General features: G+C 39.4%; 1 protein-coding gene across 1 annotated transcript; it reads right to left on the bottom strand.

Moving 5' to 3' along the window:
* Positions 1 to 1,058: 1,058 nt before the first annotated feature.
* Positions 1,059 to 20,891, bottom strand: CDC45 (cell division cycle 45). The gene is made up of 18 exons (XM_060249543.1): positions 20,587 to 20,891; positions 18,261 to 18,320; positions 17,027 to 17,119; positions 16,484 to 16,621; positions 14,991 to 15,125; positions 12,807 to 12,862; positions 11,823 to 11,871; positions 11,109 to 11,170; positions 9,746 to 9,796; positions 7,770 to 7,889; positions 6,296 to 6,427; positions 5,864 to 5,962; positions 5,376 to 5,537; positions 4,878 to 5,016; positions 4,062 to 4,145; positions 2,994 to 3,112; positions 2,200 to 2,276; positions 1,059 to 1,404 (listed from the first exon to the last, which is right to left on the bottom strand). Exons 1-18 carry the CDS (start codon positions 20,635 to 20,637, stop codon positions 1,340 to 1,342), a joined length of 1,692 nt encoding a protein of 563 aa, XP_060105526.1. The 5' UTR covers positions 20,638 to 20,891; the 3' UTR covers positions 1,059 to 1,339.
* Between the last annotated feature and the right edge of the window lie 282 nt (positions 20,892 to 21,173).

Genomic DNA, 21,173 nt, shown 5'->3' with positions numbered 1-21,173 from the left:
TGCATAGCAGGAGACATGGCCAAGTTTTAGTTCTTAGACTTCCACTAGAGGGCTCAATTGTTCAAGTACCTTTCCTGGCCACAAGCAACACTTTTAAAAGTTATGATTTGCTGGGTTAATGGCTGTTCCACTGACACAAGGGAATATTCATTGCTATTGTACGGACTAGTTATAAAGACATTTGGATGCCTTAAGCAGCAGGGATAGGCAAGATTTTCAGCCAGAGGTCTTGTTGTCCTCAACGAGGGCCAGGGCTTTTTTGGTCCTGGCCCCAGCCTGGTGGAACTCTGCCAAATGACACCAGGGCCTGTAAGGCAGATGTTCCACCAGGCTTTTGAATGAGGACAGACAGTTGCCTGGCTGGCACCTCGTCCTCCATTCCCAAGTCTCCCCTCATTGTCACAGAGCCCACTAGTCCAGAATTAAACAAAATTAGTAGGGCGCCTCGGGGGAGGGGTTGTACATGGTTCCACTTTAAATTGTTTTATTGATTTTAATTGTTTTATATGGCATGATGTAATTACCCAGAGCCTGGTGTTAGCTGGGATAGGATGATACATCAAATAATAATAATTTTAAAAAGTGGCTGAATTTGGAGCTGGGGTTTAAAAGGTATATTAAGGGTTTGATCTTAGAGCCAGGCCCGGAAAAACAAAATACATAAGAAGATGCTTTGTTTTCAGGCCTTTCACGCCCTGTACAGTCTATTCAATAGCAGCCCTTCAATGTCTCACAAAGAGCTTATTCCCAACTATAATACTTTAACTGGAGATTCTAAGGACTGCACCAAGGCCCTCAGGCATTCAAAGTGTAAACACATGAGGTTCCAGTATATGACCATTGGACTCTCAAGGACAACATTCAGTTCTCAGCTTTTCAGTGGCTCTCTGGGGTCTCAAGCAGATGCCCTTAATATCATTTACTTCCTGACCCTTTAAACTGGAGATACCATTGCATACCATCATTCCAGGGTTAAAAAATGGAGGAGCAGGTGAATGGGAGGACAAAACTGATGTCCATGTATCAGATAGCACAGTAATCTTACATCAACCAAGATGTGAAATAAAAAATTTATTTGATTAAAATATGGTAAAAGTTTGCTTTAGCTACATCTAGACATGCATTAAAATAAGTTTATATGAAGCCTATACAAGAGCATGGTAGACAAAACAACATTATATTTACATATTTTCATATATACAAGAGAAACATGCAGGGCATCAAGAATTTACAAAGAACAAAAAAAAATCAATAAAACGGGATCAACAGCCACCATCACATGTTGTAGAATCACTTATAAATAAAATGTTTAAAACTGTCCTTCAGCTCCACTTTACCATTAGGACAAAAGGGAAACAAGTGCATCCAGAAATTTACTGCGATCTTCCATTTTCAGTTCTATTACTAAAGATGTAAAAGAAAGTTTGTTATGAGTTACAGGGTATTGGAGGATAAGACATACAATATAGCAGGGCACTTTCAGCATTACAGGAACAACTTTTAAAATATTGCTATAAACTTTAGATGCTTTTGGATATATCCAGCCCAGAACTTGCTACATCACCCCTAACTGCAATGAAAGAATAAATTTTTCAACAGAAGAATACATTAAATGGCACCTCTTTGCTATTGCTGCAGGGTGGAGAGTGCAGTCAGCTCCTGTTACTTATGCAAGTCTCAGTGGCTTAAACACCTTATTTGCTCCTTCTGCTTCAGCCTTCTGCTCCACCCCAGTCTCTCTCAAGAGCTGAGGAACACTGGAATGTAGCAGGGGGAAAGGACTACAGCTAGAAGAAAGAACTCACCATACACTCCCCCCATCCCTATCTAAGCTCTTCCATAAACACAGCAAAATGTTATGCAAAGATAAGAATGAGAGTTCATCTCTTCCCATGCTCCCTTCTTGTTGCAGCCATTTCATGCTATTGCCAGGTGCTCTCCAACTCTGGGAATCCCTTGGGCAGTGGAAGAGAAAAGATCTGTTTTGCAAACTTACTCTGTTCACAGAACCCAAAGCAATGATGGCGATATAACAGAACCCCACAGGAGCTTGCTTACAGGTATGTTCCAGTGAGGTACTAAAGCTGGGAATCACTGTCTAATAATACACACTTAAAAAGAAGGCTAGACTACTAAGATGTGTACAGAGAAGCTGACATAGCTCCATATGGCAAGTGCAGGAAAAGCATGTTTACTTACTAGACATATCAAAATGGTTATGTAGAGTCCTGGAACTGGTATTCTCAGCAGCTTTTTCAAATGCTCTTCCAAAAAAGCTACGTGTTGGGGGAAAGAGAGATTGAAAAGCTTTAGCATTTCCTTCTAAGAGCACATATGTATTCTCCCCTTCTTCATTTCTTGTGAACACCATAAACACAAATTAGAGTTTAGCTTTGCAACTCATGGAAACTAAGCAGAACATCATTTATTATTTATTTTTAATGGGGAGAGGTACGGCTCAGCGGCACAGCATTTGTTCTGCATGCAGCAGAACACAAAGGTTCAGTTCCTAATATCTTTACTCAAAGAATCTCAGATACCAAATACAAGGAAACTCCTGCAAGTCGGGGGGTGGGAGGACAACACTGAGCTAGATGGACAAGTGGTGTGACTTCATTAAGGCAGACCTTCTACTGAAGAACACAATTCCTACTTAATTTTGTTCTCAATAATCCTAGAAGACAGGCCAGGCAGAAAAAGAGGCAAAGGCAGACTCTAGTTCAAGGTCACCATCCATCAAACTTCATAAGCTAAGGGCAGATATGAATTCAGATTGTTCTTGTCTAAGTCAAACACTGTTCAGACTGAACCACATTGTGTACTCTCAATGTGCACACATAAATGGGCATAGTTTGCATATTCTATAAAATATAGGATTTAAAGAAAATTACCATACCGGGCATCTGAAGAATGGTATTGTTTGTATTTGAAAACAGGCAGAATTTACAGTACATCTTTTGTGTTATAAAAAGCCACACTAGAAATGTCCTTACTTCTTTTTGTCAGAGCTTTCTGTTTGAGGTGGAATCCCCACCATGATCACTGTCCCTTGCTCAACATCCATCGGTGCAGCCATAACCATTGGCAACAGTTTGCAGCGCTTGTTTCTCGTCTGGAAGCCAGAAAGCAATTTAGTTATACAAAGCCCAAAGATTAAAAAAGAAAACCTAAATTTAAAGAAAAAGCAAACATGATTTCTGCTTTTGATAGAGAGGCTTTGGAGGTTAAAATCTAAAAAAGATTAAAGCACAAACCTGTTCCATGACATTTATTTGAACACTTAAGAAACCAGACTGCAATCTTCCATTAATTTAATACATGCTAAGCTTTATGTCCTTTTTTTACACTAAAAATAATTTACTTTTAATACATTTTATTCCAGCCATCTTTAAAAGAAGTTCTGTATTGCACAACAGTAATTAAAAAATTAAAAACCAAACAGAAACCCTTTTGCTAAAGAGGATGAAATGAATACCAGAGAGCCCACAAAGCACAGCAGGACTGCTTTTGGTTGCCTAGAACATTTTTATTTCTTTTGTAGATTTGTAAGGACTAAAGAAGAGACGCTGTTCTCCAAACACATAAGCTTGGGTCACATGAAACACCAAATCATGTTTTGGCACTGTGTGAACAAGCCTTGTGCCTGCACACTCCTTCCTCTCCTTACACTCTAATTCAATTAGTTACTTTCTCCTTAGTGTAAACTATAATTACTGTATGCTAGTATGACTTGTAACCCTGCTTCAGAAGGCAAGCAACAGTTTGCAGGAATTGATAGTAATGGTATAGTACAATTTGCATTTGAGCACAATTAATTGAACTGGAACACACAAGGACAGAAGGGCACATGGATGTACACAAGGCTTGTTCATATTCAACCAATACATAGGTCTTCAGAAATAAAGTCATTCCTTTTCATCATTCTTCCAAAACTGCTGCTACTCATTAACAGTCAATCTTTGAGCTAGTATGTTTCTTAATGAGGAAAAAAACATGTTATCCAAGGTAAAGGGAACTTCTAGTATGGCTACCCATATCTAGAAGAAGATTAAGTTACTTACAGAACAAATAAAGGACTTGAGCAAGTATTTACTAAGCAGGCACAAGGATACTGGTCTGGAGAACAATTTTACATCTGGCGTTCCCTGGAAAACAAAATTATTTACACAAGAAAAGAAAAAGAAGCAGCAATGTCCTTAGAAAAGCTGCAGAGCAGACAGCCTCTCTAGATGTGCACAAGTGATAAGTCATGCTTGCCCACCCAACCTCTACCAGATAATTCTTGCGGAGTTTCAAAATGGTCATGTCCAGCAGCATGCAAAGTTGCAGTTAAGGAATAAATTGTTAAAACACAAAGTTGCAGTTAAGGCAAATAAAAGTTCAGAAGACTCTATTATGGGAGAGAAATCTGACACACAGCTTCCTGGGTACAAGTATTCTGAATGACTAGTAGCCTTACTAATTTCGCTCAGAAATACTGTTCATGCAATATATGAACATATGAAGCTGCCTTATACTGAATCAGACCTTTGGTCCATCAAAGTCAGTATTGTCTTCTCAGACTGGCAGCAGCTCTCCAGGGTCTCAAGCTGAGGTTTTTCACACCTATTTGCCTGGACCCTTTTTTAGAGATGCCAGGGATTGAACCTGGGACCTTCTGCTTCCCAAGCAGATGCTCTACCATTGAGCCACCGTCCCTCCCCAAAATTTTAGTTTTTAAAAAAAAATAGAGACAGATAGTGTGGCTTCCAAAGTTTCCCCCCAAATCAATGACTTGCTACAGTATTAATTAGATCTGTGAAAATAAAACTTTTAAAACTTGGTTTGGAATGCAGAAGCAAGACTTTTAGAATTAAGGAAGCAGAAGCAAAATGTACCTCCATGAGGTAGCAGTAAAGGAATGGTCCCTGTGAAATTACGAGATTGGTGCAGATGCAGCTGGCTATAGTCCTCTGAATGGAACACAGCTGCTTTTTTGCTAGCTCCAGCCCTTGACGCAGCTTGTCCAGGTTACTTCTAAAAGAAGGAGAACAAAACCTTTAAGATCAACAAGTTTAACTCTGGATATAAGCTTTCATATGCATGCCCACTTCTTCAGATACCGTGAAAAAGAAAGAAAGCTGTCAACTGAAAAGGAAAGCTAACAAACGAAACCTATCCTATCTGTCACCTTGCTTGGATTATACTTACACAAGCCTTTCACGTACAGCACACACATATTTTGTTCCTCCTCCCTCCCTTATGTGGAGAATTCAACATAAAAACTAACTTTGGTTACCGATGACACACAATCACAAGCATGCAGGTGAGTTTACTTAAGTGCCTTTAAGTAAGCTACAAGAAAATAGTGGCTAAAAAAAGCAAGCACATATTACCTGGAAAGACTATCCAAAGCCTTGATAAAATTATCAGTTCCGCTTTCATCCTTTTCCATATTTTCCATTAAAGAAGCAGCTGCGTACACTACATCGCTGGCCAAGAATTTATTTTTAAAACCAAAATGGATGCTGAAAGTTTGTACTCTTAAATCCTTCATTCTGCAAAATCAAATTAAGCAATTGGAAAGACCTTCAAATATTTTTCTTAAGGTACCAAATGGTTCACACATATTTTGGCATCACTGAGAATGATCCTGTACATCAGGATCTATATTATCTTCACAAAATAGATGGTGGGGCAGAGAAAAAGTACACTGGCCTCATTTGTTTGGAAGAAAGACATAACAAAGATATAATACAAATGGTAAGGTTATTCAAATTTGAAATTCAAGAGCACAAGCAAATTCAGCACTATCACTGAGGGAGAGCTTCTGCTTTACCAGTAGTGAAATTTTTTTTAACAAAAGTTAAAAAGTGTGTTTTACCCAAACTTATTTGCAGATTCTTCAATCATCTCCCGTAGGTTCTCTTTCAAGGAAATGTCCATAGAATGAAATTTCTGTTTTACTTGCTTCAAAGGTAAACTATTTAAAAGAGAGATAATCTTATCAGAAAAGTTATCTTTCCTCCCCAGTTTCTGGCACATAGATCATTATCATCATAGTTATCTACATGTTCCTGAAAAGAGAGAGAGAGAGACTTATCTTGTACAACTTGGCAACGCATTATAAATCATATGGAGCTAACATTATAAAGTACATATTGTAATTCAAACTTATGTATAAACAAATGAAAAAAATTATCTCCATGTTTAATTCCAGTTATGATTGCCTGTTTGTAATGGCTGCATTCTGTTAATGAAACAGATTTTCCCAAACATTCCAGGTGAAAGAGTTTGTTTTGAACTTCTAACTTACCCCATATCAGCGAAAAATTCTTGTAGTTTCTTCTGGCCTTGCACTGACCACAACTTGAGGCTAGCAGAAGTGTAACAAGTGTTACAGAGGCTTTCATATAGAGACCAGTGTTGATAGAGTGCAAGACACAAGCTACAACCATCAATAGGAATTAGGAACAACAATTTGAGTATCTTCTGTATAAAAAGTAAATTATATTTGGATTTAAAATAACTATCTCTCCCAACTATCACGTCTATATCACCGCCATGAACATAATCTTGGTTAAGCTAAAATGAAAATGAAATTATAGACAGACTTTTGACATACTGTATATCCCAAGATTACACTAAAACATACCCAAATGGTAAATAAGTTATAGTGTGCCTGTTCTTTACTTTTACAGATCTGTTGGAAGGTAGATACAAACTAGCTACAGATTTGAAGGCTCTGGGGGAGGGAGTTGTCCCCTCCCACCCTCTAAGGATTTTATTCAAGTTCCCCAAAACTGAAAAATTGGGAGTTTTGCAGAAAACACACAAACACACAATCTTATGAAATATCCTCTTTCAGAATGAGTGAAATGAGTTTAATGCAAGATTTTTGTGGAAGATGATCTACAGCATTAGATTATAATTTCTGCATGTACAGTAGATGTAAACTCAAGCTAGCTGAGTGGCTCATGTTGTGCTACAGCTCAACCCTGGCCAACAATGCTCTGAGTGGTCCTGTCAGCACTGTTAAAGCTTGCTTGCTCCCGGCTGCCAGTAGCCCTCTATAGCAGTGGAAACTTCCTCTGTAAGCTGAATGGCCATTCTACCCCAAGTATGAGAGAGACTGAAGCTTGGTGCACACATGGTAAAGAATGACGTGGTAAAAAAGCGGCAAGGCACAGAGGTGGCAGAATGGACTTCATCACTTTAGACTGAAGGTGAGAGATCCCAGATTTTATCTTACCTATTTTTAAAAAAAACCCACTTCATGCAAATAATATAAGAGAAGCCATGTTGGATCAGGCCAATGGTCCATTCAGTCCAATGCTGTGTGTCACACAGTGGCCAAAACCCAGGTGCTATCAGGAGGTCCATCAGCAGGGTCAGAACTCCAGAAGCCCTCCCACTGTTTCCCCCCCAAGCAGCAAGAATACAGAGTAAAAAGTTATGCTCCCTGTCTCTGCTTGCTGTAGCATTTTTTTTTGCTATTTAGAGAGTTTAATATAGAGAAACATCCCAAAAATATCCTTCTGCCTGCAATCCACAGTGACATAGTCCATTCTACCAGCTCATTCCCACTTCAGTCTCCTGTGTGTGAACCAGGTCTATTGTAAACAAGACACTCAATGAGTTTAGGTGTAGAACCAAGATTAGAACTTCCCCTTTCCCAGATCTAGTTGCAACACCCTGGACTGCACTGACAACACAGGCAATATCACATTAACTATCACAAGTGATTCCTTTAAAACTTCCTTATTTGTCATGATTATTTAAAAGGATACTCATATTCAAATGCTATTCTCATACAGTCGATTGAAAGGGAGTTCTCTTCATCTCCATTACGATGGTTATGCCGGGATACGTGACGCTGCAGGGCTCCAATGTCTGTTACATACTTCATTCTTATGACAAAGGAAATAAATGTGACTTTGATTTTCTTTTCCAGGAGTCATATATTACCTACTAAAAATGCTCTTTTTATGGTATATGCAATGCGAAAAAAACTGTCAGAAATTGGGTCATCAGAAAAATACCTGCTGTAAAGTGTCTTCAGCAGTATCATGAAGTGATTAATACAATTTTCTGCCAGCAACATGCAGATTCATAGTAACTATTGGATTGGTGGTACTCAGCCTTTGGAACTCTCTTCCCAGGTCCCATCTTGACTCAGATATAAATGTCAGGCCAAGTCATTCTTTTGGAGACTGGCAATTGATTATTTCTGCTTCCCTTATGGTTTCAGCTGTTCTGTCTTTCATTGACTCACTGTTTTATTTAGATTTTTAGCTTGCCTTTATTATTCAGATATTTATATCCTGCTTTTCTCCTAAGGAGAACTTAAGCAGCTTATAATATAATTTCTCCCATTTTACTCTGGCCCTTTGTGAGGCTAGACTGAGAATGTGTGACTGGCCAGAGGTCGCTCATGAGTTTCCATGGTAGAGTGGGGATTCAAAGCAAAGTCTTCAGATCCTCAAGGTGCCTAATAATGACAACACTTTTATAATTAAAGTTTATATAGCACCTTTCCTAGCCACTGAAGGCAATTTACAAATACTGATTTAAACTAAAATTTTTAAAGCTGCAATAGTCACAAAACAATCTAAGAAAATACACAAGTTATACACAAAGGCAGACATAAAAATCTAGGCATATTTTTCAGACCAACATCCTAGTGAGATAGTCATAACAAACAGTTGCCAAGTAAATAAACCCCAAACATTATAATCATAAAACAAAACTGATCCAGCACTAAAACATAGGAAAGGAAAGGTCCCCTGTGCAAGCACCAGTCGTTTCCAACTCTGGGGTGACGTTGCTTTCACAATGTTTTCACAGCAGACTTTTTATGGGGTGGTTTGCCATTGCCTTCCCCAGTCATCTACACTTTCCCCCCCAGCAAGCTGGGTACTCATTTTACCAACCTCAGAAGGATGGAAGCCTGAGTCAACCTTGAGCCGGCTACCTGAAAACCCAGCTTCCGCCGGGGATCGAACTCAGGTCGTGAGCAGAGCTTAGGACTGCAGTACTGCAGCTTTAACACTCTGCGCCATGGGGCTCTTAATAAATAAAACATAAGAAGAAGATGATACTGGATTTATATCCCGCCCTTGACTCCGAAGAGTCTCAGAGCGGCTCACAATCTCCTTTACCTTCCTCCCCCACAACAGACACCCTGTGAGGTGGGTGGGGCTGGAGAGGGCTCTCACAGCAGCTGCCCTTTCAAGGACAACCTCTGCCAGAGCTATGGCTGACCCAAGGCCATTCTAGCAGGTGCAAGTGGAGGAGTGGGGAATCAAACCCGGTTCTCCCAGATAAGAGTCCGCACACTTAACCACTACACCAAACTGGCTCTCCAGTTTGGCAATAACTAAAACAGAACAGACACACAAAAAAACAGGACTGACTTTTCCTGGGTACTTATAAGATGTTAGAAGTGGGTGCCAGGCAAATTTCACTGAGAATAGAATACTACCACAGAACAGATTCCCTTAATTGTTTTTGGGTTTGCTGTTGCATTTAAATAGATTTATTTTTCTTAACGTTTATTACTTTTATTGGTAATAAAATCAATAATAAAGGTTCCCTCTATGGATGGAAAGATGGGATAAAATAGTTTAAGCAGAATAAATACTGTGTTCACTCCAAGTTCTATAGGGAGCATGCACAACGAAGATGTGTGACTTGCACAAAAGTCATTTGGTGTTTACTATAATCAATCATTTTGTTATAAAAGAAAAAAAAGCTGCTCACTTACTGAGTGATTTTGTCATGAACCCACTGATCTGTTAGCCCGACAATAGCCCACCTAAAAGAAATAAAGAATTTTGATGTATTCACCCATCGTCTAATTCAGGGGTGGGGAACCTTTTTTCTGCCATGGGCCATATGGATATTTATAACATCATTTGCGGGCCATAAAAAATTATCAACTTAAAAAACAGTGCTCCGCAGAGGGAAAATGATTCAGGCCAGCAAAATTAATGCAAATAATTATTTTTCTATTTGAAGTCATGTGGGGAGAGCCTAATCTGGTGCGTGTGCACACACACACCGGGCTCATCACCCTAGGCAAATGCATAGGTCCAGGACTTTTTTGTAGAAAAAGCCCAGCAGGAACTCAGTAGCATATCAGGTCACACCATCTGGGATAATCAAGTGCAAACTGAACTGTGACAGTAACTCTTCCAGGCCCTGTAGCAATTCTGGCCGGCCAGTCAGGCCCCAGGGAGGCTGCCACACAGTACATCTGGGTCCTGTGATCTCTGCCTGGCCCTGGGGAGGCTGCTGCACAGCGCAGCTGGGCCCCATGATCCACTACCACATGGCTTGGTTTGGCCCAGCAATCCCCGAGGGCCACACCAAGTGACCTTGAGGGCCATATATGGCTCTCGGGATGGAGGTTCCCCATCCCTGGTTAATTAATCTGTACAAATACTTAAGATTCCCCATAAAATTTATATTATGTAAAGAATGCACTTTCAGTTACATAAAACTGGGTATAGCTTCATCCAGAACTTATTTATTTCTCCTTTAAACAATATTTACAGTTTGAGTATGGAGGACGGTTTTTTTATACCTGGCATTGGCTTTCAATGTCCTAGATTTTGAAGCCTTGTACAGAAGACTACATTTATATCCCACCCGTCTCTCTGAATCAGAGACTCAGAGCGGTTTACAATCTCCTGTATCTTCTCCCCCCACAACAGATAATCTGTGAGGCGGGTGGAGCTGAGAGGACTCTCACAGCAGCTGCCCTTTCAAGGACAACTCCTGCGATATCTATGGCTAACCCAAGGCCATTCCAGCAGCTGTAAGTGGAGGAGTGGGGAATCAAACCCGGTTCTCCCAGATAAGAGTCTGCACACTTAACCACTACACGAAATTGGCTCTCAGATAACTAGAGGATATAATCACATATTAAAAAGTCAAGTTTCAGGGCAAGCATAGGACCTTGGGACAGGGGAGGGTAATCAGAAGCCCTTAAAGTGTATTTCTATCTACCAACATTTTATATCATTTTTGCTTTACCAAAAGAGCATTAAGATGCCTTTGAAATCAAGACAGCAACATGATTATCACAATGCCCCCCCCCCAAAAAAAAAAATTAGACTACATACCACAACATATCATTCAAGTCTTTGGACATTATCCATGCCAAGTCAAACATCATCATGGCAGACTAGAAAAGTAAAGACACCCAGATGTTAGTTCGCAAGAAGAAACAGATAATGGATCAGTAATGGGTAGGGAAAGGAAGACTATCTATTCAGCACCTTGCATGGCCTGCTTTTCTCCCCAATTCTAATAAAAAAATTCTTGTTTGCATAGAAACTTACATGAAATGCTAGTCTTACTTCTCCACAAAGCACCTTTTTTAAATGTATTCTTTCAACTAGCTGTTCCTTGAGGTTTCTCAAGGTGCACTCAAGACCATTGCTTAGCAAAAGAATTTAATAGTGATTTTAATGGCAAATTCACATGGGCACAAATAGTTAATCAATATCTTGGTGGGGCTTCATAGGTTAGTGCCAGCACTTAGAGACTGTGGACCACACCTTCTACACTTTCAACCACTAGAACTTAAGACAAAAAAGGAGGCAGCCAAAGAAAAGCACAGCTGTCTTTCCAAATGTGCAGCATTTCAAAGTTCTAAGACTACAGAATTAGTTTATACAGTTATACACAGTACGGTCAGCTCTGTGTATGCGTGTGTGTGCATCTCACACCTACTTTACACAAATGCAAAGGGTCCTACTGCAAGATCAACAACATCAAGTTCTTTAAGCTATGTGGTAGTCTTCAGTTTAAGCAATATTAATATTTATACTTACAGAAGTCCCATGATATTCGTATTGCTCATAATCAAAAAGAATTTCCTGCCTGAAGGAAAAGAAGAACCATTGCTCTTCCACATGTATTATATCAAAAAGGTCATCCAATACAGAACTTTCTATATCGAAGACTTGCATTTTGCACGTAGAAGGACATAGATTCAGTCCTCACAGCCCAGTTCAAGGATCTCAACAAGCCAGTGTTGGGAAAGGACCTTTTCTCTGCCCAAGACCCAGATGAGTTGCTGCCAGTTTGGACAGAAAATACTGACTAGCAATCTGATTCTATACAAGACATCTTCATATATTCTTACATATGCAACAGGCTTCCTACTTCATTTCAGTGGATGTACTGTGAATACCACAGGGGGCTTTCTTTTTGTTGACTGAAATAACTAGCACACAATAAATGTTTTACAGGCAGGAATTACACTTCCATATCCACTCTTTTCATACAGTGTCATTGTTTGCTTTGGCAGCCAAGAAAATACAGATGAAAATTGTATCTGAAGAGTGAAATGTTTTAACATGGCACTTGCATATCTGAGTATTTTAACAATCTTGATTAACAATACTCTGCTTTCAGAATAATTACACGGCCTACTGGAGTTAAATTTGAGCCTCTGACAGATGGTTAAATAACACCACGTACCTGTTGAGCACAAATCTTTCCACAAGATAATCATTCTGTTGTCTCAAGATAACAATTCTGTATTTTAAAATGCTGTTTTAACTGTAATGGTTCAATTTATCTTTCTTTTTGTTACTACTTTAACTGCTTTCAAGTTACGGTTTTGGTCTTGTTTTCTTGTAATTTTTGGAATAAAACAATGACAACACTTGTAAAAATGGCGTATGGTTTTTACCTTTGATTTTCTTGATGATGCACTAACCACATTGATATTTAGAGCATTTAATTACATGGCTTCCTTACAATCACTAGAAGCAAAAAATGAAATGCTAACAGAAACTGTGAAAGCATACCTGCGTGCCTCCCATTCTCTTCTTTGCCGACGTTTCATTGTCCGTTCCACTATTTCCTGTACAGAGATTAAGGTTTTATTTACATAACAGACACACATACACATTATAATACAGAGTAACTCTGTTTTGCATCCTGTTGCTAGCCATGAAGCAAGGCTCACCTTGACTCAAGTTGTGCTGAGAATACATGTTCTTTAAAAGGATATTTTTCTATTAAAATATGCAGAATGGCACAAAGTGTGCAGATGAAAGAAACAGGTGTGCTTGAGGTTTGTCAGATGCCAATTAAACAAATTGCCTTTCTCAGGTCCATGAATTTCCTGAATCACCACCTATCATCACACAATTCAGCATCTGTTGCATGTAAGGGTAAAAGTAATTGTCCCATAGTACTAGGGATGCTTTGAGGTTTCTTCAGGATTTTGTTGTTGTTGTTTCAAATGGGAACATGAGGACTATTCTAGATCTGAAATGGTTGAATAAGCTGAGCTCAAGATAATCCTTCTTGTATCAAAACAACTTACTGGCATCTATCAACTGCTGAAGGATTCCTGTCAGGGGCTGTCATAATCAGTAGCATTTTCATGACAAGGCAGTATCAGGGAAGCACAGCAGCTTAAACAATTATCACCATGTATGAACCTGTGCAGCAACTTCAATTATACTATTATCAATGTCTCCTCTCCATCCCTTTGTTGTACGTGTACAGTTACTGCTCAATGGTGGGCTTTTACAGTGGTCCTTACTCTATGGATTGGCCTTGTTACCATCCCTATGCCTTCTTCATACACATGCTTTGTGGAGCGCATAGCCAGGCTGCACTGTAGCATGAGCAACCCTCGATAACATTAGGCAATGATGATATTTGAACACTCTGGAAACTGTGCCAGGCTTGGCACACAAAATGGAGTCTGGCAGCACTTTGGTCAAGCTGGTCCAGCTCTCAGACACACTGCGGCTTCAAGACTCAGCACATACAAGCCTTTAGCAAGGCAGATAAGTATGCCTTTCCTTTGTCTCTGGCTAAGGTGTGGCCCCCAGGCTCCAGAGAAAGCAAGCACCTAGCTAAACTAATCATAGCCTGCAGGAAATGCATAGACTAAAAAAAAGTCTTTTAACTAAAATTTCTGTCCTTATCAAACCTTGTCTTCTGTCAATAAAACCTCCGGGTGTATCTATATCAATATTTCCTGCCAATATCCTGTCTCCAACTCCCAGTTCTGCTTCACTTCAAATATTACTCTCTTGTTCCCCTTCAAATAATCTAATCACCCTATCTAGCTTCAATTCTTCTCCTGTCACCTTTCTGGAAACAGGCTATCAGCACCTAGCAGTCACACCCAAACCAATCACCCTGGCTGAGACCTTTTGTCTGTCTCAGCAGCACCCATCTGCTCATCTTTGTACAAATTGAGCTACAAGAACATCCTGACCACTACCTACACCTCAGGAGAAATTTTTGCCTATTTAAGTGCCTATTTAAGGAGGCACTCTGGACATGCTCAGTGTGTTTAGTCTTGGCACCTTCAGACTTGTACCCCCAACTGTTTGGGTACCTTCCACAGTAGAGTGCTGGTCACTCTGCTGCTCTTCTCCATGGACTTCAGCTCTCCAGAACAGGTAAATCTGATCTCCTACCATCACCAATATCATCCCCTATGATAACTACTATTCTTCTGTTCTTTTAAGTGCGTGTTAAATTGTGTTTGTGTTTTTATTATATTATTTTTAATAAAATTCTTTTCTTAACTTCAAATAGTTTGGTCAAAATTTATCTTTCGAATTAGTACTGGTATACATTTGGTAGACTCTTGCTCCTAAAAAGCTCTGTCTAGGTCTGCTAATTGTCCCATAAAAAAGAGCCCCCCCAGCATTTCTGGTAACAGCCTTCTTGAGTTTGTTTAGCAGGGTTCTGGCTGTTGTCTTAAGGAAATCAACTGAAACTGCTTAACAGGATCAACAGTTCCCTTGTCTTTGCATGTCCTTTGTTCTATAGATTTTATTGTTATAACTGAAACTGTAAATCTCTTTTTGTGAGCCACTTGGAAGAGAAAAACAGACTATAAATCTTTTTATAATCTGAAATGCTAACAAAACATTCTCATTTGGTTCATCTTTCACTGCTTATTTCCTTTAATATTCGGTATGTGTTATTTCAACTCTGTTAAGATTCACACAACCAACCTCTTCAAATCGCTGACGTTTTCCTGAAGGCTCTGATCCATCACTTTCATTCCCAGAATCCTCATCATCATCTCTGAAGATGTCATCATAGGCAGGAATTTCAAGGTCATCATCTTGCTTAACCAGGAGTTTAATCTAGCAAAACAAAAACAAACCTTCATTAAGTCTGTGTAATACAATAATAACCCAAACAAAAAAAGTAATTTGATAACAAAACATAAAGCAGGGCAAAATTGTTTCTTCCTACCTCTTGCCTGAGCAGAGCTCTACTGATAGATTTCTCCCTTTCCTCACTGCAGCTTCCCAACCCATGTGACTATTAGTCCATATGGATTCCATGATCCTAGGCTTTTTTTGAGCAGGAACACAGTTCCAGCTGGCTTTATATCAGGAGTGGCATAACATGCAAACAAGTTCCTGCTGAGCTTCTACAAAAAAGCTCTGATTCTAGGCATACTTTCCCAGGGTCAAAAAGGACTGCTAAGGGAGAAATCCACAGTGATCTTTATGTGGTCCTCACAACTGACCTTGTACTAGATCCAACCCATTCAATGTACAAATCATTTGTTTTAAACTAGTTGTTTTGTTACTTTAATTTTGCAGCTATTTATGATATAGCAAATTTTGGTGGAAGTGCAGATGGAACAAAGGTTACAGAAAATATACAACACTCTAAAATTTTGCCACCTGTATAATATTTCCATGTTACATATGCTGTCTCTCTCATGTTGTTATGCCTAAAAGTTGTATCTGCTTATAGACTGTGAGATCCATGTTGGATTGTGGATTTATCAGTGTCTGCATAAAGTTTCCAGAATCCTCCCCCTTTCTGCTCTTTGGCTGCCAGCCATTGTTCTTTATCTAGTTTGCACCGTGCTCCACACAGCAAATGCATACACAGGGAGAAATGTTTAAGATTTCTAACACTGGACTAGTTTAGATGTGTTTACTGACTGCCTAATTATGTCTTTGTAGGATAGAAAGGAAATCACCTATGAAAACAAGGCAACTTCCAACCTCTTGACAATCAAATGGAAATTTGCAATTAATAATGCTTGTTTACACTGGTGTCACTGTGCTGAGGACATGTTAAGCTCCCAAACTGCATTACTTGTCTCCAAATTACAGTTGCTAAGGAACAAATCACAATTTCCATTTAACTAAATTAGTTCCTTCCTCATCCAAGAAACTCCTTGCTTAATCATGTCAAAGGGCTAAGATAACAACTCATGTGGTTGTGCTCTGAGAGCTGAAATTGTCAGGGCAAAAGCAAGAAAAGTGAGCTACAAGGATGCAAGCAGCCTGGCAAAGGAACTCTTAAGAAGACCTCATAGCATGGTTCATACTGAATCAGCATAAGACAGGCATGAACACATACACAGGGAGAGGGAGAGAGAATGATTCCAAAGGACAACTAATCCAGGAAACTGTCCATTATCTGTCATAGGATGGCAAGATTCTAATTCTGTATTCCCCTAGGAAATAGAATTTACCTGTGTGTCATTGTAAACATTTACTACGTTAATAGGCCTGTGAGTGTCACAGACAAAGAAAACAATGTCTTCTTCAGGTTGAAGGACTTCCAGCAGGTCAATGTTGGCCCCACAGTTTATCAGAACAAAGTATTGGAACTGCAAATTGGGAAAAAAAAAAGTCTGTTGACAGAGAAATAAGACTTAACTTAGACAAACATTTATGTTTCCTTTAAAGCTATTACCAAACCCCAGCTGTTCATATTTCCTGAAAGGAAAAAAAAAGGTTGATTTCCTGGGTCCACAGAAATAAAATTATTCCTATTCTTATTCATAGCAGACAGGAAGCTACATTCAGATTAAATCAAATCTTAAGTGACACTAGAAAAGCACAACAAAAGCTTACAGCTGCACACTAAAGGCCACTAATTACAATGGATGGAAGAGAATCAGGATGTACAACTGCAATCCTTTGGCCATTAGTTCCACTGAACTTAGTGGGATTTACATTTGTAGTATTAAGATCAGAATGGATATGGGATTTTTTACTTTTATCTTTTTTACCTGATCTTTATGCTCCAGAAATGCAGTTTCAAGTTCTTGCCAGCCACACACTGGAACTAAAGTATATTGCACATGATCACACTGAAATAAAGCCTTGAGAAATAAAAATGAAATTTTAGAGGAAGGGGAAAAAGCAATCACTGTAAATAACACATCACTGAATGTATGGCTTTTGCTAAACAGTACCTTCAGAGCTACTTAAGATACTGAACATATTTTTTAAAAATCTGAGTTACTTAAAGATAAAAATCCAAACAATTTAAAATTAGAGTTTGGCAAACAATACTCATTGTTAATATTATCTCTATTTTTGCCAATTATCTTATGTTTTCTGCAGTAGCAAAGGATCTCAAAAGACTATAAGACAGAAGTGAGTCACTGACTAAAACAATTCCAGAGTAGCAATCATGTTAGTCTGTGGCTGCAAAAACAAACAGAAGTTTTGTGGCACCTTAAAGATTAACAGGCTTTTATTCTTCCACACATTTTCATGGACTAGAATCCACTTGGCCAGATGTATGACTCACTTCATGCATCTAAGTGGGCTAGCCCACAAAAGCTTGTGCATCTATAAAGTACTGTAAGATGCCAGTCTTTTTATTACTGTCTTATGTACAGACACTGGTTTTTCATTGACCAGCATTTCAATTGAACCACAAGGAAACTGGTCCCCCACCCACTTTCTGTACAGTAAACATCCATACAGATACATTCATAGGTCTTGGGCGATATCTCATTAATATTTACTTATTCTGACCACAGGTTCCAAGTGAACCGGAATATAGTTAGAAACTGCGTTCAGTAGGTAGGAATTTTTTTAGCACAGAGGCAACAGTCCAGAAAATCCACACTTCTGTCCAGACTAAACACACAGCAATTATGGTAGTGGGAGGGGAAAATTAAAGTAGCTTTAGTAACAGGGACATCTGATTGCTACTACTAATCAGTGCAGGCCTCCAAGGAAGTACTGAAATCCAAGACTGCAATCATATATGTGAACCTTAACTAATGCTTACATATAACACTAATAACCTTTGTTATCTAGTTTTGCAACTGACATGATTTATCTAACCTATATAAATAGATGCATTTAAACTAAAATGCTTTCCTATCATAATTATAGAAAAAAGCACACAGTAAAAGGTTCAGGTATACAGGAAATTACATTTGTCCTCATGATAGTTTTAATATTTTCTCCCTCTTGCAGACCACTATGACATTATATGAGTCTCACCTGGAGTATTTTACAAGCACATAATGCATCTACATCTGAAGCAACCAGGAGCAGTACACGCTGTAGGAAGAACATTTTTGGTCAGTATATATAACAGCACATGCAGTAGTGCAGTTGGCAGTCACCCAAAGTTCAGGGTGAATCTGTCATAATTCTGGATACATTGAAAATGGAAAAACTTGGAAGAATTAAACTATAAAAATGTGCACATGCTGGTAAAATCCAGATAATAAAACAATAAACCCTTAAACAATTGCATCAACATTTTCAATTACAATTTCTTTAGAAGACAATGTGTAAGTCACACAGTCCTTATCAAGCTGTTTTCCATCAAGAAGGAAAAAAAGATTGTAATAGCAAGCCGCTACAAAGAACATTTCATGACTAACATCCCTTTGAGGTAGATTAGGCTCAGTGACTAACCCAAAGGCAGCCAAGTGAGCTTTATGGCAAGCAGGAATTTGAACCTGGGTCTCATATCCCAGTCCTACGTTGTAAATACTACACCACTCCAGCATTCACTGGTCAGCTGTTTTTACACAGCACACTACACCACTTCAGATACTGTGTTTCCCCGAAAATAAGACACTGTCTTATATTTGGTTTTTCTCAAGAAGACACACTAGGGCTTATTTTCAGGGGATGTCTTATTTTTTATTAAGTATGATACAACAATCTACATTTATTCAAATACAGTTAAGTCATCTTCTGGAACATTGTCATAACTCTCCAGACCCGGAATTCCATCCTGAATTTTTTGCGACACCCATCACTAGGTCTTATTATCGGGGTAGGGCTTATATTTAACAAATGCATAGAAATCCTGCTAGGGCTTATGTTTTGGTTAGGTCTTATTTTCAGGGAAACAGGGTAGCAGGCAGAGGATAACATTGAGAACCAGGATGGTGTAATGGTTAGTATCAGACTACAATCCGAGAGAGCTATGGTTGAATCCCCTTTCTGCCACAGAAGCTTGCTGAGTGACCTTGGGCCAGTCACATACGGATCAACACCCCCCATAAAGTTGTAAGGATAAAATGGAGCAGGAAAGAACCATGTAAGCTACTTTGGGTGCTAACTGGGAAGAACAGCAGGGCATAAATGAAGTAAATAATAATAAGTGCATTGGAACTGATTATTTAAAAAGCATTCTTTGGCTATTAAACTTTTAATAAAAAGGTAAAGGTAGTCCCCCTGTGCAAGCACCAGTTGTTTCCGTCTCTTGGGTGATGCCACATCACAATGTTTTTGCGGTAGACTTTTTACGGGGTGGTTTGCCATTCCTCAAAACTTTTAATAGTGTCTGGCTTGTCCCTACAATGGTATATCAATTAATTGTGGTTACTGTGTCCATATTATAACAACGCCCCACTTAGAAGGCATACAAGGCATTAAAAAATACATACAATAAATTTCAGAACAATTACCTGAGTTTAAAAAACCTCCTGTAAACAGAAAACAGAGCCAAGACATGGAGTGTATCATTCTCCCATGCTGTGCTAACTTTCTATTTACAGGGGATGTGTGGATCTAGTGAATACAGTATCAGATCAAGACCTGAGTTCAAATCCCTTTGGGGCAGCCTCTCTTTTTGTTTTGTTATGATAAAACAGGGGGAAAGAGAACAATGAACACAACCTTGAAGGAAGGGCAGGAGAAAAACCCAAGTGGGCAGCCCTGTTGATCTGAAGCAGTAGAACAAAGCAGGAGCCAAATTGCACCTTTAAGACCAACAAAGTTTTATTCAGAATGTAAGCTTTCTGTACTAAGCACACTTCTTCAGACGAGGAATCAGGTACAGTGAGCAGAGCTACATACAGCTGGTAGGCAGTGGTTTAGAATGCAAAATGGTACAAATTTAAGGTCCAATGACAGAATAGTGAAATTAACAAATTGAGCAAACCTTTGATCTGGGAAACATGAGCGTGAGAAACCAACAACACAGTAACATGTAAAAATGTGCGAATGTTTGTTAACCACTCTTATTATTATAAGCCTGGGCCAAAATGAGGGCATAAAAAGTAAATAAAGTTCCTGGGAGCGTTACAGAAGCCAGCAGCGCCCCCTCCCTAACCCGAAGCGGCAAAGTCCAATCCGCCATCTTTTTTGGCTGATTGAGCGAGCCGAGTGGCTCAGCTTCAATGAGCGAAAAGAAAGCGGGCCTTTCCTGCGCCTGATTCTTTCCCCTCTCCCGTCAAGTCTCTCAGACTCAGAAAGGAAAGCTGAGGAAGCCTCAACTTGAGCCGGAGCCCGGAAGCTGCCTGCCTCTCCCCTCAGGTGAGCCCGGAACCCGGCTTCCCCACCCGGGCAGAATCTACCCCCTTACCTGGTTCAGAACTATCTCATAGAACTCCTTACGGAAGTCTGACAGAAACATGATCAGAGACCGACTCCGCTGACAGGAAGATGATAATGGCGGCAGAAGCGGAGACGGTCCTGCAATTCGTGCTCAAAGAAAGGCGCCAAAATCTCTCTTTTCTCTCATTGGCCAAGACGCTCTCGGTATTGTCCAATGGCGTTTCACAATACGTACATCGGTTCGAGGATTATTACGTGTTGATTGGGCAAATCTTACGGTTACGTTCAAGCCGCTCCACCAATCGTCATTAACCGTTCCGGTACCTGCAACAGCTGAATAGATGAGAACAAAGGAAATGACCTATAGAGTTAAGGGAGGAAGACGTTCCATTTCCGTATTGTGGTCGGTAGACACTTTCTTGTGCGTGGCTCGAGTGGTGGAAACGCATAGGAATTAATGTGCAAAAACGAATAAAGGGGCAGATATAATTTTAGACCAGAAATGTCGAAAAAGACTGCAATTTTCACCGGAACTCCCGATCTACAGTTTCAGTGTTGCAACATATAGAGGACTATATATATATATATAATGTCAAAGCTTTAGGGGGCGGAAAC

The sequence above is a fragment of the Heteronotia binoei genome, chromosome 11, assembly GCF_032191835.1.
Source record: "Heteronotia binoei isolate CCM8104 ecotype False Entrance Well chromosome 11, APGP_CSIRO_Hbin_v1, whole genome shotgun sequence".
In the NCBI taxonomy this organism is placed as follows: domain Eukaryota; kingdom Metazoa; phylum Chordata; class Lepidosauria; order Squamata; family Gekkonidae; genus Heteronotia; species Heteronotia binoei.
The sequence above is the reverse complement of the archived record's forward strand: the minus strand, read 5'-3'. Positions and strand labels throughout refer to the sequence as shown.

Excerpts from the sequence above, each read along its gene's own strand:
- CDC45 (XM_060249543.1), bottom strand. The coding sequence starts at position 20,637 with ATGTTTCTGTCAGACTTCCGTAAGGAGTTCTATGAGATAGTTCTGAAC. Across the intron at positions 18,321-20,586 it reads ATGAGATAGTTCTGAACCAG|CGTGTACTGCTCCTGGTTGC; the intron begins GTAAGGGGGTAG and ends TTCTTCCTACAG. Across the intron at positions 5,963-6,295 it reads GAATTTTTCGCTGATATGGG|TTTACCTTTGAAGCAAGTAA; the intron begins GTAAGTTAGAAG and ends TCTTTTAAATAG.